General features: G+C 38.3%; 1 protein-coding gene across 4 annotated transcripts in view; it reads left to right on the forward strand.

The window, feature by feature from the left end:
- SNX3 (sorting nexin 3) overlaps positions 1 to 26,143 on the forward strand; it is a 48,172-nt gene that overhangs the window by 17,734 nt on the left and 4,295 nt on the right. For 3 of the 4 annotated variants that reach the window (XM_068985165.1, XM_068985166.1, XM_068985164.1), the window contains exon 2: positions 18,906 to 19,001. The exons of the other annotated variant lie outside the window; for it this stretch is intronic. In XM_068985165.1, the coding sequence (XP_068841266.1) occupies positions 18,906 to 19,001 (96 nt within the window). The remainder of the gene's footprint in view (positions 1 to 18,905; positions 19,002 to 26,143) is intronic. 4 annotated transcript variants of the gene reach the window in all.

A 26,143-nucleotide genomic window follows, 5' to 3' on the forward strand; every position in this document is an offset into this window, starting at 1 on the left:
GTTTTATAATTGTTTCAGGCAGTTTTTTTAATCAGCTAAGGAAAGAGAAAAATTTATTTTTTACTGTCTTACATGTTTACATGTGTAGTTGCCTTCATTTGTTGTTGTTTGGTCGTTATGTCCAACTCTTTGTGACCCCACGGACTGCAGCACAAGAGGCTTCCCTGTCCATCACCGTCTCCTGGAATTTGCTCAAATTCACATCCATTGAGTCAGTGATACTATCTAATAACCATCTCATCCTCTGCCGCCCTCTCCTTTTGCCTTCAATCTTTCCCAGCATCAGGGTCTTTTCCAGTGAGTTGGCTCTTTGCCTCAGGTAGCCAAAGTATTAGAGCTTTACCTTGAGCATCAGTCCTTCCAATGAAGATTCAGGATTGATTTCCTTTAGGATGGACTGGTTTGATCCCCTTGCTGTCCAGGGGACTCTCAAGAGTCTTCTCCAACACCACAGTTCAAAAGCATCAATTCTTCGGTGCTCAGCTTTCTTTATAGTCCAACTCTCACATCCATACATGACTACTGGAAAAACCACAGCCTTGACTAGACGGACCTTTGTTGGCAGAGTAATATCTCTGCTTTTTAATATGCTTTCTAGGTTTGTCATAGGTTTCCTTCCAAGGAGCAAGTGTCCTTTAATTTCATGGGTGCAGTTACCATCCATAGTGATTTTGGAGCCCAAGAAAATAAAGTCTGTTACTGCTTCCACTTTTTCTTCTATTTGCCATTAAGTGATAGGACCAGATGCCATGATCTTCATTTTTTGAATGTTGAGTTTTAACCCAGCTTTTTACTCTCCTCTTTCATCTTCATCAAGAGGATCTTTAGTTCCCCTTCCCTTTCTGCCATTAGGGTGGTGTCATCTGCATATATGAGGTTATTGGTACTTCTGGCAATCTTGATTCCAACTTGTGATTCATCCAGCCTGGCATTTTGCATGATGTACTCTGCATATAAGTTAACAAGATGACAATATACAGCCTTGATGTACTCCTTTCCGAATTTTGAACCAGCCTATTGTTCCATGTAAGGTTCTAACTGTTGCTTCTTGTCCTGCATACAGATTTCTCAGGAGACAAGTGGTCTGTTATTCTCATCTCTTTAAGAATTTTCCACAGTTTGTTGTGATGACTTTAGCATCATCAGTGAAGTAAATGTTTTTCTGAAATTCCCTTGTTTTCTCTATGATCCACCAAATGTTGGTGGTTTGATCTCTGGTTTCTCTGCCTTTTCTAAATCCATCTTGTACATCTGGAAGTTCTCAGTTCATGTATTGCTGAAGCCTAGCTTTAAAGATTTTGAGCATAACCTTATTTGCATGCTAAATGAGTGCAACCATACTGTAGTTTGAACATTCTTTAGCATTGCCCTTCTTTGGTATTGAAATGAAAACTGATCTTTTCCAGTCCTGTGGCCACTGCTGAATTTTCTAAATTGGCTAACATATTGAATACAGCGCTTTAACAGCATCATGTTTTGGAATTTTAACTAGCTCAGCTAGAATTCCATCACCTCCACTAGCTTTGTTTGTAATAATGCATCCTAAGGCCCACTTGACTTCACACTCCAGGAATGTCTGGCTCTACTTGAGTGACCACATCATCTTAGTTGTCTGAGTCTTTGAGACCTTTTTTGTATAGTTTTTTGTGTATTCTTCCCAGGGATTGAACCTGGGTTTCCTGCGTTGCAGGCAGATTCTTTACTCTCTGAGCCACCAGGGAAGCCCAAGTGCCTTTACTGCTGCTCTTTATTTCTTCATGTGGATCCTAGTTACCATCTGATATCATTTCTTTTCAGCCTGAAAGACTTTCTTTAGTATTTCTCTTAAGGTAGATATGCTTACTATGAATTCTTAGTCTTTGTTCATTTGGGAATGTCTTATTTAATTTTTATATTTGAAGGATAGTTTTGCTGGATGTATTAGCTTTCCATTCCTGCATTAAAAATTATCATGAATTTATTACCTTAAAATACTACCTTACTAGTTTCTGTAAATTAGAGGTCTGGGCATGGCTTAGCTAGGCCCTTTGTTTGGGTTTCAGAAGGCCTACAGTCAGGGGTTGGCCAAGGTTTTGGTCTCATCTGAGGCTTGGGATTCTTTCCAGGCTCACAGTTGTTGACAGAATTCATTTTCTTGCAGGTTATAAAATTTATAGTAGCCTTCCTCTTTAAGCCTATCAGACCGTCTCTTTGCTAAGAGGGACTAAAGCCCTCTTTTAAGAGATTCACCTGATTTCAGTCAAACCCACCCCCAAAAAACTCCCTTTTGATGAACTTAAAGTCACAATGATTAGGGACTTTAATTCCATCCACAAAATTCTTTCTCCTTTGTCATAAAATGTAATTTAATCATTGGACTGACAGCCATAGGACTCACTCACACTTAAGAGGAGATGTGTACACCATGGAGTGGAAATTTGGGGGGCCATGTTAGAATTCTTTCCACCACACTAAGTACAGAATTATTTGTTCTTGTGTTTGCTTTCAGCATTCTGAATATTCCACTGCTTCCTGGTCCTCATTGTTTCAAGGGAAAGTCAGCTGTTAATCTTTATTTAGGACTGTGCTGGGTCTTCATTGCTGCGCTCGGGCTTTTTCTAGTTGCAGAGAGTGGGGGCTCCTCTCTGGTTGTGGTTCTCAGGCTTCTCATTGCGGTGGCTTTTCTTGTTGTAGCACATGGGCTCTAGCCTTGTGGGCTTCAGTAATTGTTGCTCATGGGCTCAGTAGTTGTGGCACAAAGGCTTAGTTGCTCCTCTGAGGCTTGTGGGATCTTCCTGAACGAGGGTTTGAACCCATGGCCCCTGCATTGGCAGGCGGATTCTTAACCACTAGACCACTAGGCAGTCTTGTCTTTCAACATTTTGGCCAGTATGTCTGTAAGGTCTCTTTTATGTTTCTGCTACTTGAAATTCATTGAGCTTCTTGAATGTCAGATTAAAGATTTTAGTCCAATCTGGGGAGTCGTCAGAGGGCAGTGGCACCCCACTCCAGTACTCTTGCCTGGAAAATCCCATGGATGGAGGAGCCTGGTAGGCTGCAGTCCATGGGTCGCTAAGAGTTGGGCACAACTGAGCGACTTCACTTTCACTTTTCACTTTTCCTGCATTGGAGAAGGAAATGGCAACCCACTCCAGTGTTCTTGCCTGGAGAATCCCAGGGATGGGGGAGCGTGGTGGGCTGCCATCTATGGGGTCGCACAGAGTCGGACACGACTGAAGCAACTTAGCAGCAGCAGCCATTATTTATTCTTTCTTTGTTTTTTTGTGAGATTTCTATTTTACCTGTGTTGGTATGCTTGATGGAGTCTCACAATAGAAAATCTGGTTGATCTGTCTTCAAATTTGTTATTCTTTTGTCTGCCAGCTCAGATCTGCTGTTGAGCCCCTTCAGTGAAATTTTCATTTTGTTATTGTACTTTTCAGTTCCAGAATTCCAATTTAATTCTTCTTTATAATCTCTTTTTGTTGAGATTCTCTATTTCATTGAGTCATTGTCATCATACTTCGAATTCTGTAAGTATGATTTCCTTTGGTTCTTTAAACATGTTTGTGATAGCTGGTTTGAAATCCTTGTCAGCCTAGTCCAAGAACTGAATTCCCTCAGAGACAGTTTCTATTGACTGTTTTTAACCCCATGTGAGTTATACTTTCTTATTTCTCTGCATGTTTTATCATTTTTTGTTAAACCAAGCATTTTAGATAATGTATTTTCAAGACTGTTGAGTTAGATCACCTCTTGTCTTTCTTCCCAGGGGAGCTTTGTTGCAGTATCTTTTTTTGATTTTTAAGGACTTGCTTGCACTAAGTCTGTAGTCTTTGCTGTCGCTGATATTTTTCTTGTGTGTGCATTTTTTTTTTAAGCCTGGCTTCCTAGGGGGTCACCCTTGGATCAGGACAGCTTTAGTGGGCAGGCAGTGACTGGTCAGAGGTTCTGCATAAACACTTAGAGAGCTAGTAAGGCTTCTGCCCTCTGATAGTGGATTTGTATGTAGGTTGGGGAATGACTTGAATGTTTAGGCAAGTAATAGGTTTATTTCAGCTTTTACTTTGTGCCAAGTCTTCTCATGTCCATATCGCTCCTATATCTCTGAAAGATCTCATGTTGGGTCACAGATACATAGATAACTGTGGATCCTCACCAGTTTTTTTTGAGCCTGCATACAGCTTTGTGCAGGCACACAGCCTTTCAGACCTCCAGGGATAAGAGAACTGTCAAGGCCTGTCGTTACTGTGCCATTCTCAGGATATCCCTCCTAACTTTCTGGCAAGTCTGCTGATTTGTTTCTTGCCCCAGTCAGTATTGCAGCCTTGGGCTACTGCAGTATTGTTCTTCACCAGAATCACTGTTGTTCGCAACATCACTCCTGTATGTGGAACTTTTCTGCTTTCTACATTCTACTTTTAGTCAGTGGTCTTCCTTTAGCAGCAGTGGTGCTGGTTTGCACAGCTTGTCTCACACCGGTAGAACTACCATTATGGAGCTGGTGGCCTAAAACACCACAGATTTCCACTGTTCTTACTTGACATTCAGTTGTTTTTCTTCAGTAAATGCTTTTTGATTTGTTACATGTCTTCAGCCAGTTTCCAGAGTTCTGATAGGCATGTTTGTTTGTTTTCCTGAGAGGGTTATTTTGACATGTTTGTCTAGTTTTATATTTGATTTTGGGGGTAAAGGGTTTACCAAGCTCATCACTGTAGCATTTCAGCAGTTCCACCCTTATCTTTTTGCATTTTTTGACTGAAAAATAAAAAGCACAACCTGAAAGTTGAGAATCATGCTTCATTCAGCAAACCTGCTGAAGACATAAGCCTGGGAGGCACACTCTCGGATAGCTCTGAGGGACTGTTCTAAAGAGGCAAGGGAAATACATAGGAGTTTCTGCAACAAATTCCAGGTGCTTGGAACATCAAAAGATTACTGTTAATTAAAGAAAAACAGACATCAAATTAATGAATTTAGTGCTTTCTATGATGGGAAGTTGCAAGAGTGTGGGCTCAATGAAATCATATCTTTGATATGTACCTTAACTATCTAGGATCAGTATCCTGCTGTTCTCTGTCCTGAATACCCTCAGGGTGCACAGTGGGGAGGGGGCAGCTTCAGTGACCAATGGCTTGATGGACTCAGTGTCCTTTGTTTCTGATATGGCAGGAGACATTTTTAGTCTCCACTCATTATTACAGGTTTTTTCCCCTTAGTTTGGCATTTTAATTTTTATTTTATATTGTAATATAGTTGATTTACAATGTTGTGTTAGTTCATATTATGTTTTAATTTATGGGTGCTCAGAAGCACCACTTCTTCTTCTTCAGTTGCTCAGTCATGTCCACCTCTTTGCGACCCCATGGACTGCAGCACGACAGGCTTCCTTGTCCTTCAGCATCTCCTGGAGCTTGCTCAACTCATGTCCAGTGAGTTGATGATGCCATCCAACCATCTCATCCTCTGTTGTCCCCTTATCCTCCTGCTGTCAATCTTTCCAGTATCAGGGTCTTGTCTTTTCTTTTTTTAATTTATTTTTTAATTGAAGGATAATTATTTTACAGAATTTTGTTGTTTTTTGTCAAACCTCAGCATAAATCAGCCATAGGTATACGTATATCCCCTCCCTCTTGAACCTCCCTCCCATCTCCCTCCCTATCCCACCCCTCTAGGTTGATAGAGAGCCCCTGTTTGAGTTTCCTGAGACATACAGCAAATTCCCATTGTCTATCTGTTTTACATACAGTAATGTAAGTTTCCATGTTACTCTCTCCATACATCTCACCCTCTCCTCCCCTCTCCCCATGTCCATAAGTCTGTTCTCTCTGTCTGTTTGTCCACTGCTGCCCTGCAAATAAATTCTTTGGTACCATCTTTCTAGGTGCCGTATGTATGCGTTAGTATACGATATTTATCTTTCTCTTTCTGACTTACTTCACTCTGTATAATAGGCTCTAGGTTCATCCACCTCATTAGAACTGACTCATATGTGTTCCTTTTTATGGCTGCATAATAGTCCATTGTGTATATGTACCACAGTTTCTTTATCCTTTCATCTGTTGAGCTATGAACTATTGTAAATAGTTCAGCATCAGGGTCTTTTCTAATGACTCAGTTCTTCGCATCAGGTAGCCAAAGTATTGGAGCTTCAGCCTCAGTATCAGTGCTTCTAGTGAATATTCAGGATTGATTTCCTTTGGGGTTGACTGGTTTGATCCCGTTATAGTCCAAGGCACTCTCAAGAGACTTCGCTAACACCACAGTTCGAAAGCATCAATTCTTCAGTGCTCAGCCTTCTTCATGGTCCAATTCTCCCATCCATACATGACTGCAAAACATCATAGCTTTGACTGGACAGACCTTTGTTGGCAAAGTAATGTTTCTGCTTTCTAATATGCTTTTGTAGGTTGGTCATAGCTTTTCTTCCAAGGAGCAAGCGTCTTTTCATTTCATGGCTGCAGTTACCATCTGCAGTGATTTTGGAGCCCAAGGACATAAAGTCTGTCACTGTTTGCATTGTTTTCCCATCTATTTTCCATGAAGTGATGGGTTCGGATGCTGTGATCTTTGTTTTTTGAATGTTGAATTTTAAGCCAGCTTTTCACTCTTCTCTTTCACCTTCATCAGGAGGCTCTCTAGTTCCTCTTCGCTTTCTGGCATAAGGGTCATTATCTGCATATCTGAGGTTATTGATATTTCTCCCAGCAATCTTGATTCCAGCTTGTGCTTCTTCCAGCCCAGCATTTCACGTGATGTACTCTGCATAGAAGTTAAATAAGCAGGGTGACAATATAGCAGTCTGTTGTTCCGTGTCCAGTTCTAACTGTTGCTTCTTGACCTGCATACAGGTTTCACAGGAGGCAGGTAAGGTGGTCTGGCATTCCCATCTCTTGAAGAACTTTCCACAGTTTGTTGTGATCTGCACAATCATAGGCTTTAGTATAGTCAATGAAGCAGAAGTAGATGTTTTTCTGGAATTCTCTTGCTTTTTCTGTGATCCAGCAGATGTTGGCAATTTGATCTCTGGTTCCTTTGCCTTTTCTAAATCCAGCTTGAACATCTAGAAGTTTTCAGTTCACATACTGTTGAAGCCTAACTTGGAGAATTTTGAGCATGACTTGGCTACCATGTGAAATGAAGCACTTTTTATGCAACGCTTAAATATTTTTAAAAACGCCTCTTAACCAGGTATTACTTAGCTCCTTGCACAGTACTTGTTGAAATATTTATCTCTTGGCCTACTAATAGACATGTGACCCTGAACAAGTTTCATAACTCCTCTTTTTAAGTTTTATTCAGCCATGAAGTGAAACCCCAAAGGATTAAATGTGACATATGACATAGTATTTGCACTACACTAAGTAGCCAGTGATGATATGTGTGAAGTAATAATAGTTCCTGTTTAATTGAACTAAGTGGCAGTATCTTTTTAAAGATGCTGCTGCTGCTGCTAAGTCACTTCAGTCGTGTCTGACTCTATGCGACCCCATGGACTGCAGCCTACCAGGCTCCTCTGTCCATGGGATTTTCCAGGCAAGAGTACTGGAGTGGATTGCCATTCCCTTCTCCAAAAGATGCTGCACCTCAGATTTATAGGAGGAAAGTAACTTACCATGGTCACATGGTCATACTGTTGAGTTTCAGAGGCAGGCTTGAGCCCTGATCTGCTTGATTAATTTATCTGGATTTGGGTGTTTTGTTTTGTTTTGTTGGCTGCTTCCAAGAATCAGAAATTGTATTACAAATTTGTAATTAGCTTCTATTATGTTAAGTCTACAGTCATACAAAGAAAATAACAATTGTATGTGTACTCATATATATTGTGCTTCCATTTGGTTCCCCCAGCATGTATCATGTCAGGAACTTACACAACAAAAAGGATTACAACAGTTATTTAAACCTTAAGTGTGATAAAACCTTAATGACTCTAACCTTAAGTACCTTAAGTGAATGGGAAAAACCGGGGACTTTACTCTTTTCATCCACATCTAAACTTGAAAACTTCTGATATGTAATAATATAAGCAGTCATGAAAGTGTACATAGAAAAAGTTTCTATTAGCTTTAAGGCCTTTTAGCCTAACGGGGTGTACATACATGTCTTTAGCACAATAGTGTACTCCCCAGATGGAATACTGTCTTACAGAAACTCCCCCATGGTATCTTCTCTTCTTAATGTCTATCTCTTAACCCTGACTTATCTTTCTCTGTATAAAATCTGCTAAGTCAGGGATCATGTCCATATATTTAGTCAACATTCATAATTCTCAGTAAATGCTTTGTTTTCTTTGTACTCATTAGCACATTCAAGGTAGCATCGGTTTGATGATTTATGAGACTTCATAGTCATAATTAATATTTATAAATGTCATGATTTAAAATATATTTGCCATACTTTCAAGTAGGGTTTGGGGGTTAAAGGTGAAAGATCTAGAATGATTTCCTTTTCTTGGAAACTTCACAACACAGCTTGGAGGAGAGGTCAAGGAATGGAAACTATGTGAAAAAAAAGGGTACTCTGAAATGAACCTAAATTATAAGGAAAAGAACCAGAATGCCCTGCTCTCCAGTGCTACCCGAGAAACACTGATTACACCTAACAGTTAATGAGGATCTGTTGGCCAGAAATTTTTTTAAATTAAATCAACGTAATTATTAATGTATTGAAACTTTTGATGACAAGTTACAAATTCTTTTGTGACAGTGCTCTTAGCTGTGGTTGATTATGACGATTCTTCAGTTCAGTTCAGTCGCTCAGTTGTGTCCAACTCTTTGCGACCCCATGAATCGCAGCACGCCAGGCCTCCCTGTCCATCACCAACTCCCGGAGTTCACTCAAACTCATGTCCATAGAGACGGTGATACCATCCAGCCGTCTCATCCTCTGTCGTCCCCTTCTCCTCCTGCCCCCAGTCCCTCCCAGCATCAGAGTCTTTTCCAATGAGTCAACTCTTCGCATGAGGTAGCCAAAGTATTGGAGTTTCAGCTTTAGCATCAGTCCTTCCAATGAACACCCAGGACTGATCTCCTTTAGGATGGACTGGTTGGACCTCCTTGCAGTCCAAGGGACTCTCAAGAGTCTTCTCCAACACCACAGTTCAAAAGCATCAATTCTTCGGCGCTCAGCTTTGTTCACCATCCAACTCTCACATCCATGCATGATCACTGGAAAAACCATAGCCTTGACTAGACGGACCTTTGTTGGCAAAGTAATATCTCTGCTTTTTAATATGCTATCTAGGTTGGTCATAACTTTCCTTCCAAGGAGTGTCTTTTAAATTCGTGGCTGCAATTACCATCTGCAGTGATTATTCTTAGTTACTTACTGTTTCTAATATAAAGATCTTGCATTGGTGATTTGAGTACTTTCAGGTTATTAGAACAATAATCATTCTATGCGGCCTTATGAAAGGAATAAAATATTGTAACAGCACTGCTGTCAACTTGTAAAACACACATGCGTATAGTGTTTAGTATCATTGTCTAGTTGCTCTTATTACAACTAATTACTCTCCTCTGAATAGAGGAGAAAGGAGTCTATTACTATGGGGATCATTCATATCATAGAGAATTAGGACTCATTAAATACCCTTTTACATTTTTTAAAATAGTTTTCCAGGTAATTTTTCGAAGAAACACCTCAGCTTCATTCTTTTATAAGTGGCAGACTCTTTTATACTATCTATTCCTAGAGGTTTATCAAATTACTGTAGAGAAAGCAACTCAATCTTAAATTACAACGGTTATTTTAGAACGTTGCTTTGGGAAATCTTTAGGTTCAGCTCATTGGATCAGCTTAAGTTATGGAGGAACACTTCCTTTGTTGAATAATCCACAATCGGTGGATTTTCTGGGAACTTTAGCTACTCAGAAAATAGTCAAGAACTGATAAGGAAGCAAAAAAGTATAAACAGCAAAGAGTTTTTTAAAAATTAAAGTCTATTCACTTTTTTAGGTATCACGTTTTTGTGTGTGAAATAATATGCTCTTAATCTCTTCATGTTTAGTGTGATTCTACCAAAGTCAGGTTACTGAATCAGTTATCTGTCACTTTGTAATAAAAACTGTGAAAAGTTGATGTCTTAAAACAACATTCATTTTATCACAGTTCTACAGTTTTGTCAGACCATAGAAGGAATAGCTTATCTCTGTTCTTGATATCCACTGGAGCAGCTTGATTGGGGCTGGAGGATTTATTTCTAAGATGACTCAAGTCATTTGGCTAGCTGGCACATTGTTGCTGGCTACCATCTGGGAGATAAGCTGAGGCTATTGATCAAGTCCTGAGTTTTCTTCCATGTGGATAGTTAGATTTCTAATAGAAAAATGGTGGCTGGGTTCCAAGAGACAGTATCTTTATGAAGAAATATTCCAAGAGAATGAGTCTTACTGTAATTAATAAATATTTGCTAATATGCCATTGACCAGAGGCAGTCACATGGCCAAGGTGATATGGGAAGGAAATAGCAATTCACTCCAGTATTCTTGCCTGGAAAACCCCATGGATGGAGGAGCCTGGCAGACTACCGTCCTTGGGGTCGCAAGAGTCAGATATGACTTAGCTACTTCACCACCACCACGGGAAGATATGGAGGATACAGAAAGAAAGATACTGAGAGGCATTGTTTTTTGTAAGCCACCAAAGTAATAGCCTGCTCCAGTTGTATACCTTCTCTCTCTATAGCAAAGTAGCCTCTCTGAAGGACGTTTGGAAACCTTAACATTCATAGCTTTTGACCCAGTAATTTTACCCTTAGGGGTTTGTTCTAAGGAAAGTGTCAGTTCTCTAGATCTGTACTAAAGCTTCATCTAGCTTTCACCCGGTACATTTTATCCAGGGTCAGCTGTGTGCTTTAACCATGTCCTATATCTCTCAGGTAGATGATATCTGTATACAATCATGTTAATAATATCAAATGAGAAGCTAGTATTTTTAATAAGAATAAAATCTGAAAGGATATACAGTTGGCCCTTAAACAACATGGGTTTGAACTGCATGGGTCTGAACTGCATGGGTCCTCCTATTTATGGATTTTTTTCAATAGTAAATACTACAGACTACACAATCCATGGTCAGTTGAATCTGTGGATGCAGAACTGGAAATATGGAGGAACCATGTATACAGAGGACCAGCTATAAATTTTACTTGGATTTTCAACTCAGGAGGGTCAGTGTCCCTAACCTCCAGCATTGGTCAAGGGTCAGTCATGTATTAGAATGACATATCTGCAAATGAGCATGTACCACTGTTCTTTTTCTTTTTTTGGGTATGGATACTTCCTATGAGCCTGCCATGCAAACTTAACCTAATACATTCATCTGTATATGTTTTATGTCTGTTTCATTTCTACCCTGATTACTTTAGTGTGGGTTTCCACCCTTTCATCTAAACAGTAGTAAGTCTACAATGAATTATAACTGATAAAGGTTTTAAGTCTTGGAAGATGACTTTGCTCTCCTTTATCCAACCCCCCAGTTGTATGCTGTAAATGTCTCTTAAGGAGGATTTTTTTTTTATCTCTGTAATCCATATGTGCCTGGTAATGCATACATAGAAGTTTAGAGTACACTTACTGAAAAGAGCTGCTTTTGTTTTTCTTGAGTATATTTACTTTTGGCTGTGCTAGGTCTTCATAGTTGTGCAGGCTTTCTGTAGTTGCGGTGAGCAGGGGCTTCGTTTTGGTGTGTGGGCTCCTCATTGCTGTGGCTTTTCTTACTGTGGAGCACGGGCTCCAGGGTGCCCAGGCTTCAGTAGTTGTGGTGCAAAGGCTTACCTTGTGGCATGTGGAATCTTCCTGAATCAAACCCTTGTCCCTTGCATTGCCAGGTGGATTCTCAACCACCAGACTACCAGGGAAGTCCAGAGCTTCTTAACTAGTATTCTTTCACTGATTTCTACATTATAGTTTTATTTTTGGTGACTTTGCATCCCATTTCCATTGTTCTCATAGTGTCAGTTCCAAATCCTTGAGGATGTAAAATATTGCCCGTATCTGCCCTGGCTAAACTGGAATCACTGGGAATCATACAGATTCCTAAGCACCCAGTATTCTGTTTCACCTTTAATAAGTCTAGGGCAGTGGTTCTTGACCATAGTTGTATCTTAGAATCACCTAAAAATACTGATGTTTGGAGTCCAACCTATACTAATTTGAATGAGATTCTCTAGATGAGGGCACCTAAGAAAGTGGGGATGGGAGTGTGTTTAAAACCTCTTGAAGTGATTCTTAGAATTAGGCAAGTTGGAAAGAGATGGAAAATAGTTTTGCACTTTAAAAATTGTTCAAAATAGGTCTTATGCTATTAATAGGCAGTTTTCTTTCAGCAGAAGCTTGTAGGATTATGTAAGTGTTCAAGAACTATTAAGAAATTTTCCTTTACAGTAGAATTATTACTGCACAGTTTCATTAAAGGTTGCTCATTGAAGATCTTGCTTGAGCTCACAAATAAATCTTGTCATTCACAAATGAAGAATATGGACAAAGTAGAAGACATATATGAAATTACTTGGTTTATACATTAAACTAGTCTCAATGTCTTCTCTACTGTTTCAGAAATTATACCATAAAGTATACTTCTTTTAAAATAACAGGAAATTGTATCACTGGAAGGCCACGTCTTTATTTAAAAAAAAGAAACTAAACACAATACCTTGGCTTAATGACAATCTACATTTCAAAGGTTCTCCAGACTAAAAGCTTATTCTTTGCTTAAATGACTTCTCCCAAGCCATATTTAGAGTTCATCTAGGTTATAAACCATATCTCCAGTTATTCATGCTGTTCCAGATTGGGTAAAACAAGTATCAAAAGTACTGAAGGGCGAGGTAATAGCTTAAGCACTTCTCAGCTTATCCTTTATCTCTAGATGTAGATATTTGAAGAAATACAGCCTTTTAATGAGAACTGAAGTGAGGCATCCATTTACATCTCTTAGGACTGGTTGAATAGAGTATGGCCTATTGAGTATACTTTTGATGTCGTTGCCAGTCTCTTTTTTCAAATGCACACATGACACTATCTGAAGAAATGCTAGAAACACCTAGTAAACATTTTTCGAATATCTATTGTTAAGCTATATTCAGGTGACCACATTTGAGGCTTGGTTTTCTGCTTGGCTATCAGTGATAATCAGGTTACATATTGGGTATCTGTGAGCTGCTGACTTTGATAGGTCAGCCTCTCTAAGTGTGTAAGACCTAGCTTTTTGGAGACCTGTAATATGGCCATTTCCTCGGAACGTGAAGGGAGCACTTGTTTTAGAGCTCTGTACCATGGTTTCAAAATCTGTTCTGTAGTGTATAATGTCCATTTGAATTCCTGATGGTTTTACCCTATGTGGTTAGTAATACCTTGTGGGAAATGACTAGTAGTTTCTCTTTTATATAAATAGCAGTTTAAGAGTATCAGGCATATAGGCATCGCTCATAACATTTTATCCCTGTGGAGTTTTGTTTTTGGTATGTTATTAGGAAAAGTAAAGAGCAATGAATAATTTTGAACAGGGTTATGTGTGTTAGTATGTGTTAGTCACTCAGTCGTGTCTGACTGTTTGTGACTCCATGGACTGTAGCCCACCAGGCTCCTCTGTCTGTGGAATTGTCCAGACAAGAATACTGGAGTGGGTAGTCATTCCCTTCTCCAGGGGATCTTCCTGACTGAGGGATCGAACGCAGGTCTCCTGCATTACAGGTGGATTCTTTACCTTCTGAGCCACCAGGGAAGCCCTGAATAGGGTTACTCTTGTTCTTTTCTAGTTTTCTGAATGTCCCAGGTTTCTTATATAATGATTAGTCCATCACCTTTTCATAAGCTACATAGAAGCTTGAGAATTGCCCTGAATTTTGCGTAGGATAAGTAACAAATATCTATGGCTTCATTTTAGCCAAGTAGACTATAAGTCTTAATTTTTCTGAATCAACAAATTGCAAACATAATGTACTTACACATCTGTGTGTTCACACTGTATCTGGCAGAACGGGGTTTTCCTGCAGTAAGCCAGTCTCTGTCCTGGTGGTTAAAGTCAGGCAAATAACTTCCCCTAAAAGTGAATTCTCTAAGAATTCATTCTGTGCTTTGCCCATTCCATAGGTTTTAAATTTAGCTGGGTAAATTTCAAATGGCATTAAATTTTATTATGAAAGGTAAGTACAAGGGAAAAAAAAACTCAATATAAGAGGGAAAAAATAACTTTACATGGAAGAGATCTAACTGACCTCACCTTCACCAAGTGATTGAACAGCAGGACAAGCTGACATCGTGTTCTTTCTGATGTGGGGTACTGAGAAGGCTTCAACTTCCTGCTGATAGGAACATTCCTGACAAAGATGAACGACATGGAATTCGTCATGAGGAAAAGGACAAACTCAGGGGTATAATATCTCTCAAATATCTGGCCTGCACTCTTTAAAACTGTCACTGTCTTAAATGGCGAAAGGGCAGGAGGATTGCTCTAGATTGAAGAAGACTTAGATAACAAGGCATATATAATATAAATAAGCTACAGGGATATATTGTATAGCACAAGGAAAATAGCCGGTATTTTATAATGACTTTAAATGGGGTATAATATCTAAAAAATCTTGAACCAGTATGTTGTACATAAGTTATGTTAAAACTGTGTTACAGTTAGGGCTTTCAAGGTGGCTTAGTGGTAAAGAATCCACCTGCAGTGCAGGAGTCATAGGAGATGTAGGTTCGATCCTGGGTTGGGAAGATACCTGGAGAAGGAAATGGGACCCCTGTTCAGTATCCTTGCCTGGGGAATCCCATGGACAGAGCAGACTGGTGGGCTGTATTTCCTGGGGTTGTGAATGAGTTGGACACGACTTAGTGATTGAGCACACACACATAGTTAGAGTTAAAACATAGTTAAGACTGTTACAGTTTTCCCCAAAAATGTTATTAAATAGTGCTGACATTTAACTAGGATTTGGCTTATAATGATTAACAGAAGCATATTTTTAATGTAAAATAAAATAGTTTTTATAGACTTAATGGATTCCAAGCAGCCAATTTAACTTTTTGGGGGGCAAATGATTATAATTCTCTGCTTTTTAAATGTTAGTTTGGGCCACAGCCCTGACATAGCTTTAAATTATTGTTAATTTGCAGTTTCTTATATATATGACAATGGTTAATGTAAATATTTATAGGTACCTCTGTCTTTGCTTTGCCAGACATTCATAACTCCATGAATGGAATTGAAAAGTCTAAAATAGACCAAGGTTACTCAAACTCACTTTCAGCATTCACTAATATCACATACCTACACAAATAGCTGCCAGGTGTGGCTTAGTTTATGGTTTTTGCCTAATGATTGGCTTTAGTTTTGCCTGTCTTAGGTTACTGTTCCTCAAATGCTGTTATTTCATACAAATGGCTGAGTTTGACACTTTTACTTGTTAGGTAAAATGACCTGTAGATGGAGGAAAATAGTAGTTTCTAGTTGATGCTCAGCTTGAGAAACTAGAGCAACTTTTCTTAAAATAAAATTGGAATGTAAGGATGAGAAAATACTAAATCTTGCCTTTTAAGGTTCAAAAGTTTTAGTCATCTTAACATCGTTAAGTCTGATTTACATTTAATTTCAGAATTCAGCACTTAGTTCTCTCTGGATAAATCAGAAGCATTTTAAATGATATCCAAAAGAAAAACTTTAAAGAATTTTTGCTATAATTTGCCTCAGTCTGTCTCTTTCCCATACTCTTCAAGCAGATAAAACTAGCTAGAACCAGCCCTTTTTCTTTCTAAGAAATAATTGACATATTAGTTTCAGGTGTATACCATAATGATTTTATATTTGTATACATTGTAAAAATAAGTCTAGTTAATATCTAGCATTATACATAGTTACTTAAAAGATAAATAATGCTTTTGTGTGTAATAAGAATGAGCCAACTTTTCATGCTGCCCTTTAGTGTATATGTAGCTAACCTGTTGAATTTGTAGTAACTTCTCTTGTTATTTTTTTTAAAGATATATTCCTGTTCAGAGATGACTATTAACTCCTGGTGCTCACAGGGAGATACCTTGGCCAGATATTCAGGCTTTCAGTCTTATTTCCCACCATCTCCTGTGGTTTATTTAGAATGTACAAGAATTGCTTCCTGAATATACTGTTTTCTTCTCTGCATGTAGTTCATGGTATTTTCATCATTCTCAACCTTCTTCCTGTAGTGTGCCTGACTCCGTATGTTAAAAGAATACCGACCAAATCAATTAGAGTGATAGATGTCACCAAAGCGCCCTTCTTTAAGGTTGTTTTCACTAATAGCAGTAAGTTTTTTAGATGCCTATCTATCTTCACCATCATTGGGTATTAAAATTGAATACCTGCCTGTCTGATAAATGAAAATGGGATCTTACTGTTTTGACTGTCATTTCTTGTGTGAGTGAAGTTGAACGTTATTGACATAGTTTTTCATAAAGTCTGTCAGTTTATTCATCTTTATCTTTCACTAGTTCTTAAGTTCTTTACATTTTAATGATTATCTCTGTTTTATATTGCAGATATTTATCTACACTTTATGGTCTTTCAACTTTGTTTTTGTTTATGGTGTATAGTATTTTTATACTATTTGCTTATAACCAAATATAAGCTTCATAAGGGCCAAGACTGCATCTTACTCATCATTATATTTCCCATTTATCTAGCACTATGTCCTTTTGTGGATGTTCTTAAATTGTAATAATAGTTGAATCCTTCCAAAACTGTAGGAGAAAGGCATTACTCTTACTCTTTTCTCTTGAGAAAACCAAAATACAATATTTTTAAGAGTTAAATAAGTTGAAAGTTACCAATCATGAGCATTTGTAATTTAAAGTGATAGTTCAGTGGCATAAACAAAAAAACGTCAGCATCTTTTATTTGTATGCTGATCAATTTGAATTGAAGGTCCTTGTGATGATCAAGGAGAAGTTAACAGGTACAACTCACCACTCTAAATGTAATGGGCAAATAATAAAATTACTTGATATGACTTTATAAAAACTCTAAAGCAGTCTTCATATAAAGAGAAATAGCCAGCTGAGAAAACTATACAATTTTCTTAAAATAACCATGATCCTTTATTTAATATATAATCTTCAATCTATTACCTAGTCATAGAAAGGAGTGGACTCTTTCTCCCTCCCACTACCCATTATTAAAGTGAATCAGATATAATCATGATTGTGTCAAAAGTTCAAAAGGGAAAGTGGAGGTAAAATGAGCTGAATTGGCATTTTTCCCTCAACATTGTACCTGTAAGCTTGATATGTTGTTTCAGAGATTAACTTTATAGACTTCCGTACCCAGAAGTATGAAAATTCTTAGGGAACTCTTTTCACAAGCTTGATCTTAACATACTGAATAAAGAGAGCAGTTAATCCCTTTTGTAAGGTAATTTGAGAGGAGGGAATTCGAAATGTAAAATCTCACCTGCAGAAAACACTCTATTCTGTAAAGGCCTTTCTATCTTTAGATACTTACAAAGACTTAATATTTTAGTGTGGAAGGGTGAACTTGGTTAAAAAGCCAATGGGTGAAATTAGAGAGAAATAATCCAGTGCTTTCTTTCTGGGAATTACCCTCTTGCTCTCCAGGGGACCTAATTTCATTCCCTGTGGGTAATGAGAATACCCCTCTTGTACAGCAAGCCAGCATCTCTAAATATAAGCTTGACTTTTAGTATAATAAGAGTCTTGTTAGGTGCAATTTTGCTCTTAGTCATTAATACAATGAACAAATGTTGTGGTTACCTGGGAAAGAAAATTCAAGTGCTTTTAAACCTCTTGTGAGATTTGGTTTCATGCTTGAAATCTATACAGTGTTATGCCCAATAGCATGTGTAGAAGATTCCAAGCTATAAGGTGTACAACATAGAGCAGTTAATACACGTTGGAAAAAATTGAAACCACTACAAAACGGGTTTAAGGTCCTGAATAAAAAGCTTTTCTTTTACTGAATGACACTTACTAGGGCATTAAGTTTAACAAGTGATTGGGATTTTCTTAAGGGGAATTTTACATGATGATGATGTCTCTGTGTCAGTCTTTCCTTCCGGTGGCACTTTTTCCTTTCAGCTTTAATACAGTTTGCAGTTCTACAAGTGCAAAGACCGGATAAAGAACAAAATATAATCTGAGAGTATATAGTATTAAATAGCATTTTAGTATATTATGGCATTAATTAGGTTATTTGCACCAACTTTGTGTGCAATTAAAATCTGTTCTTGATTCTTTAAGTTTAGAATTTGACAGAAGTGGTCTTTCTTGTAAAGAACAGTCTTCCATCCCGATGTAACCTTAAAGTACTGGGCAGTATGTTTTCAGTTCCTAAAGTTGCCTGCAGTCTGAAAGCTCTGGACCTTATGTGTATGACTCCTGATTTTCTGTTGACAGTAAGAGCACACTGTGCTCTTTCCCTGCTGTTTTTTGGCTTTTTTAAGAAGACCATTAAGAATAATCGTCCTTTATTCTTTTCTTTCATTATGACTTCTAATCTAGTCATAATAACAAAATATTTTGTATTTCATTTCAAACTAGTAAAGCTCTGTTTCCCCTGTAAGCATTGTATACTAAACTGTATAGCAATCAGGGCTGGCTTCATCTCACTCCTCTGATATTTTTACCACTTACTGAAAATAGAAAAAATGACTTGTATTTATGTAACTGACCTCAGGAAGAATGACATCCAAAAGCATATGTACAAATGTACATTTAAAAATTTGTATTCTGGTATATGTTACATACTTTTTAACAGCTAAGCTTTATTAAAGGTAAAATATCATCTTAATAACTTTTATGATTTTCTTATCTTAAGGTAACTAGGTTTGTCATTTTATCAGTTTGACAACAGATTCCCCCCTAACCCCAGCTTGTTTGAAATCCTTGTAACATGCTTCAGTTTAGGAGTGATTTTTTTTTTTTAATTTGTTTCAGACAAATCTGCCTATTTTCAAGCTAAAGGAATCTACCGTTAGAAGAAGATACAGTGACTTTGAATGGCTGCGAAGTGAACTAGAAAGAGAGAGCAAGGTAGGAATTATTTGTAATGTTACTTTAAAGCAAAACATTCCAAATTTTAATGTTTAAGACCTCTCAGGAAAATAATCTTGAATAAAATGAGTAAAAGCAATTTTTTCCCCCCAAACAGTTCAATTTAATTTTATTTCCTAGGAGATGGGGAAGTGTGTAGTTTTTCCTTAGAACTCTACCTTCTCATGTCTACTTCAGTGGCCCACAGAGGCCTTTGCTGACTCACACTTACATGACACTTCTTAGAACTTTCTTGCTATTGCTTCCTTCCTTTTTCTTGTCTTCCTAGTCACTTTCTCCTCCCACCCTTGCTAAGTTTCTCTTCTCAGTACATCTCCTATTGCATTGTATTTGTAGCTTTGTTTTTTTAACTGACTCTACATTTTTTTTTATCATCGTACATTATATATAACAGAAATATCATAAACCAGTACTTACCTTAATCTGTATGATAGGTGCTAATAATCTTCAGATTCACTTTTTAAATGACGGCCATGATCTACCTTTAGTTTGCTACCTGCAGTTTTAGAACGCTGTTACATATCCTGGTAAGAACTGTCTTCTCTTAGAAGAAAATTTGGTGGCTTTGGCTGCAAAATAGAGAAAACAAAGTCTCATTCTAATGTCTCTTACTTCAGCCCTACGTCAGAATGACATACATAGCATGGAGTCTTGCAGAGTACCCTCAGAATGATGAAAAGTACACTCAAAAGATTAGCTTGTGCTTCCTTCTGAAGCATACTAAGGTAGAAAAAGAAGGAAATCTTTCTTAACCAGATAAATGTGGCTGGATACAAGAGCAACATATATAAGTCATACCACTCCATCAAAAATGGAAAAATAGTTTTACTCTAAAGAATATCCAAGTATAAAATATTTCCAAGTAAAACTGAAAGTATAAGGCCCATGTAAAGAAAACCTTAAAACTTCATTTAAAGGCAAAAAGAAGACCTTATAAACAGAAATACTATATTCCTGGTTTGGAATATTCACTTCTGAAGATTCATTTACTGTATAAATATTTGTGAGTTCATTCTATATGTTACGTGAGTTGCAGATAGAGCTGTGAACAAATGAAGGTCCCCACTTTTCTGGCACTTTATTGGGTAGGTCGGGGTGGTGGTGAAAAGGAAACCAGAAAAAAATAGTATGATTATATAATATGTCAGATGGTAATATGCTCTAAAAAAATATCAGGAAAATAGAGAGTGCTAGTCTCATATAGGATGGTCAAGGGAAGGCCTCACTTAGAGCTGGCATTTTAGCAGTAGACCCAACAGAAATAAGGCAGTATCTCCTAACTTATTTATAAACTTGTGAAATTCTAATAGGAATCTTAATGGAGTTCTTTATAAGCCTGCAGATAAGACTTTAAGAATCAGAGAAAGTGCAAGAATAGCCAAAAATTATTTTTACCAGTGATTTAGCACCTGCAGACATCAGCATATGTTAAGGCTATAGTAATTAAAACAGGATAGTATTGCTTTGTTGTTGTTGTCCAACTCTCTGCAACCCTACGAACTGCAGCACGCCAGGCTTCCCTGTCCTTCACTATCTGCCTAAGTTTGCTGAAACTCATGTCCGTTGAGTCAGTGATGCCATCCAACCATCTCATCCTCTGTTGCCGCCTTCTTCTCTTGCCCTGTCTTTCCCAGCATCAGGGTCTTTTCCAATGAGTTGGCTCTTCTCTAGTGAGTTGGCTCTTCATATCAGGTAGCCAAAGTATTGGAGCTTAAGCTTTGGTATCAGTCCTTCCAGTGAATATTCAGGGTTGATTTCCTTTATAATTGACTGGTTGGATCTCCTTGTTGTCCAGTGGACTCTCAAGAGTCTTCTTCCAGCATTACAATTTGAAAGCAATTCCTCAGCATTCAGCGTTCTTTATGGTCCAACTCTCACATCCATACATGACTACTGGAAAAACTTCAGTTTTGACTCTACGGACCTTTGTTGGCAAAGTAATGCTTTAGGGATGAGCAAATAGATTAGCAGAATGTCAGAGAATTGAGAAGCTGACCATGTGTTTATTGGAAATTTAGTTCATAACAAAAATAACTTTGTCAATTAGTATAGAAAGGAATTTATATTCAGCAAATGGGGTTGAAACATGTGGCTATTTGGGAATAAAGCTGTATAATTTGCTGTATATAAATTACAGATGGTTTGAAGATCTAAATGTACAAAACAAGTTAAGAAAATTTTAAGTTACAAAGAAGAAATTTTTTATGACCATAATGAGAAGTGTTTTTTCCCCTTCACCTTTATTTGAGATATAATTGACAGATAGCATTGCATAAGTTTAAGTTGTATAACAATGATTTGATATATGTATATTTTATAAAATGATTACCATAATAAGGTTGAAAGTGAAGTCGCTCAGTTCTGTCCGAATCTTTGTGACCCCATGGACTGGGGCCTACCAGGCTCCTCTGTCCATGGGATTTTCCAGGCAGTAGTACTGGAGTGGATTGCCATTTCCTTCTCCAGGGGATCTTCCCAACCCAGGGATCGAACCCAGGTCTCTCGCATTGTAGACAGACGCTTTACCATCTGAGCCACCAGGGAAGTCCAATAATAAGGTTAGTTAATACATCTATCATGTCACATAGGTGTATTATAATAAGGTTAGTCAATACATCTGTCATGTCACATAGAAGGCTTTGTTTTGGTGGTGGCGGTGGTAACATTCAAACTCTGTTTCTGTTAGCAACTTTTAAGACTATAATACAATCTTGTTAACTGTAGTACAATGCTATACATTAGATCTCCAGAAGACCCCTCTGGAGAAGGGCATGGCAGCCCACTCCAGTATTCTTGCCTGGAGAATCCCATGGAGAGAGGAGCCTGGACTACAGTCCATGGGGACACAGAGTTGGACGTGACTGAAACGACTTCAGACAGCACAGCACACAGATCTCCAGAACTCAGTCATTCTTTAACTGAAAGTTTGTACCATTCGACCAAAATCTCCCTATTTCCCCTACCCCCAACCCCTGAAAACCACTAATCTATTAATACTACTCTCTGTTTCTATGAGTTCAACTCTTGCAGATTCCACATAAAAGTGGGATCATATGGTATTTGTCTTTTTCTGTCTGATTTATGATAAGAAGTGTCTTGATAGGCTTTTGACTTTGCTTAACATTAGTACCTGGCTTACTGGAGTGTTTAATAAGCATTTCATAAATGTATACATCACTTTATTTCATGACAGCTTTATTGACATAACTCACATGCCATTAGTTCAGTTCAGTTCAGTCACTCAGTCGTGTCTGAATCTGTGACCCCATGAGTCACAGCACGCCAGGCCTCCCTGTCCATCACCAACTCCCAGAGTTCACGCAGACTCACGTCCATCGAGTCAGTGATGCCATCCAGCCATCTCATCCTCTGTCGTCCCCTTCTCCTCCTGCCCCCAATCCCTCCCAGCATCCGAGTCTTTTCCAATGAATCAGCTCTTCACATGAGGTGGCCAAAGTACTGGAGTTTCAGCTTTAGCATCATTCCTTCCAAAGAAATCCCAGAGCTGATCTCCTTCAGAATGGACTGCCAATTCATCAATTTTTACATTCATTTATTTTTGGCCCTGGGTCTTCATTGCAGTGCATGGGCTTTCTCTAATTGCAGTGGGCGGGGGCCACTCTTTGTTGCCACGTGTGGGCTTCTCATTGAGGTGGCTTCTCGTTGTGGAGCACAGGCTTTAGGCACACGGCCTTCAGTATTGCGGCTCTCAGGCTATAGAGGGTGGCCTTAGTCGTTGAGGTACACAGCCTTAGTTGCTCTGCAGCGTGTGAAATCTTCCCCAGACCAGGGATCGAACCCATGTCCCCGACACTGGCAGACAGATTCCTGTCCATTGTGCCACAAAGGAAGTCCACAACTCACCAATTTAAAGTGTATTAATTCTTAATTCTTACCATTAAGTGTAATGGTTCTTAGTATATTCAGAGTTGTGCAATCATTACTACAGTCAGTTTTAGGACATTGTAATCTCTCTCTAAGAGAAACACCATACCCATTAGTAATCATTGCTGATTTCTCCTCACCCAGCCCTTCACAACCACTAATTTTCTTTCTTATGGATTTTCCTGTTCTGGGCATTGTGTATAAATAGAAGCATAGAATATGTAGTCTTTTCTGTCTGGCTTTTTTCACTAAGTGTGTTTTCAGGGTTCATCCTGTTGTATTGTTAATCACTACTTCATTTCTTTATTCTATTGTATGGATATATCATTTTTTATTTACACATTTATCATTGGCAGACATTTGAGTTTTTCCTGCTTTCTGACTGTTGTGAATAATGCTGCTGTGAACATTCATGTACAGGTTTTTGCATGGACATGTGTTTGTATATCTTGGGTATATAACTCTTGTATCTCTTGGGTATGCTCAAAATTCTCCAAGCCAGGCTTCAGCAGTATGTGAACCATGAACTTCCAGATGTTCAAGCTAGATTTAGAAAAGGCAGAGGAACCAGAGATCAAATTGCCAACATGCGTTGGATCATTGAAAAAGCAAAAGAATTCCAGAAAAACATCAGCTTCTGCTTTATTGACCACGCCAAAGCCTTTGACTGTATGGATCACAAAAAACTGTGGAAAATTCTTCAAGAGATGGGAATACCAGACCACCTGACCTGCCTCTTGAGAAATATTTAGACAGGTCAAGAAGCAACAGTTAGAACTGGACATGAAACAACAGAGTGGTTCCAAATCGGGAAAGAAGTACGTCAAGACTGTATATTGTCACCCTACTTATTTAACTTCTATGCAGAGTACACCATGAGAAACGCTGGGCTGGATGAAGCACAAGCTGGAATCAAGATTGCTGGGAGAAATATCAATAACCTCAGATATGCAGATGACACCACCTTTATGGCAGAAAACAAAGAGGAACTAAAGAGCCTCTTGATGAAAGAGGAGAGTGAAAAAGCTGGCTTAAAACGCAACATTCATAAAACAAAGATCATGGCATCTGGTCCCATCACTTCATGGCAAATAGATAGGGAAACAATGGAAACAGTGAGAGACTTTATTTTCTTGGGCTCCAAAATCACTGCAGATGGTGACTGCAGCCATAAAATTAAAAGATGCTTGCTCCTTGGAAGAAAAGCTATGACCAACCTAGACAGCATATTAAAAAGCAGAGACATCACTTTGCCAACAAAGGTCTAGTCAAAGCTATGGTTTCTCCAGTAGCCATGTTTGGATGTGAGACTTGGATTATAAAGAAAGCTGAGCACTGAAAAATTGATGCTTTTGAACTGTGGTGTTTGAGAAGACTCTTAAGAGTCTCTTGGACTGGCAAGGAGATCCAGCAAGTCAATCCTAAAAGAAATCAGTCCTGAATATTCATTGGAAGGACTGATGCTGAAGCTGAAACTCCAATACTTTGGCCACCTGATGCGAAGAACTGACTCATTTGAAAAGATCCTGATGCTGGGAAAGATTGAAGGTGGAGAAGAAGGGGTCGACAGAGGATGAGATGGTTGGATGGCATCACCGACTCAATGGACATGAGTTTGAGTGAGCTCCGGGAGTTGGTGACAGACAGGGAGACCTGGTGTGCTGCAGTCCATGGGGTCACAAAGACTCGGACACGCCTGAGTGACTGAACTGATATACCTAGGAGTGGATTTATGGCCATATGATAACTGTTTAACTTTTTGAGGCATTCCCAGACTGTTTTCCAAAGCAGCTACATTTTCCCCCAACAGTGTATTAAGGTTCCACTTTGCTCCACAACTTCACCAACACTTAGTATTATTAATTTCTTTATTACAGCTTTCTTAGCATGTATCAAATGCTGTCTCCTTGTGGTTTTCATTTTCCTCACGGCTAATGATGATCATCTTTTCAAGTACTTATGTATCAGCCATTATTTCGGTGGAGAAATTTTTTTTTTCAGATCCTTTGCCCATTTAATTGAGTTTCTTTTATTATTGAGTTGTATATAGAATATATTAAAAAGGAACTCTTGGAAGTCTTATCAGATTTACAATTTGCAAAAATCTTACCCCATCCTGTGGATTGTTTTCACTTGATGATGTCCTTTGAAGCATAGTAGTTCACTTTTAACATTAGATCAGTTTATTATTTTGGGCATTTAACCTGTGTGAAAGTTGTATTTACATTAGCGTATTCTTGAAAGTCCCTTGGACTGCAAGATCAATCCAGTCAATCCTTAGGGAAATTAACCCTGAATATTCGTTAGGACTGATGCTGAAGCTGAAGCTCCAATACTTTGACCACCTGATGCAAAGAGCTGACTCATTACAAAAGACCCTGGTGCTGGGAAAGATTGAAGGCAGGAGGAAAAGGGGATGACAGAGAATGAGATGGTTGAATCGCATCACTGACTCAATGGGTTTGAGCAAGCTCCAGGAGATAGTTAAGGACAGAGAGGCCTGGTGTGCTGCAGTCCATGGTGCCGCAAAGAGTTGAACACGACTGAGCAATTGAACAACAAAATTGCTAAGAACAGTTAATCAAATTGTTTTATTTATATATTACTACTTCTTCTTAAGATCTGTTATACTAGATGAGAAAGTTGGTGACATTTATTGTGTTTATTAGTCATTATGGTTTAATTTTTTAGCTTTTATTTCAGTATGCTTTCACTATATTATGCTGGCCAGATATCCTCCTGTCCTCATCTTGCCCACATATACACACATCATCAGACTCATGACTTTTTAAATTGGTGTGAGAATTCTAAGTAGACCTTTTCAGACTGCTTAAGCAAAAATAGTTTGATGTTGAAGATCTTTGTTAAAAAACCACTCATGATTTTTGTAGGTGATTAATCCTGTTGCCTACAATGTCACCATCCAATTCAATGTGTATTTTGAGTATTGGTAAAAGTATATCTCTGTTGATGATAATACACAGTAATCTTTAAATTCCAAGCTAAATTCTTCCCTGAATTAACGGTGGTCATTTCTTTAATGCACTAGTTCTAGATTCCTTTTTTAAATAATAGCTTTATAGATATAGATGTTTTTCCCTGCCCATCATATAGCTATTCTGTTGGAGCACAGCTAGTGGTCATAATCCTGTTTTCCAGTTGTAGTTACCTGCAGGTTTCAAATCTTCAACTTGACAAATGCTTTTATAATATAAGGGAGAGACTTAAGATTGCTA

Source organism: Capricornis sumatraensis, chromosome 13, assembly GCF_032405125.1.
Source record: "Capricornis sumatraensis isolate serow.1 chromosome 13, serow.2, whole genome shotgun sequence".
Classification (NCBI taxonomy): Eukaryota; Metazoa; Chordata; class Mammalia; order Artiodactyla; family Bovidae; genus Capricornis; species Capricornis sumatraensis.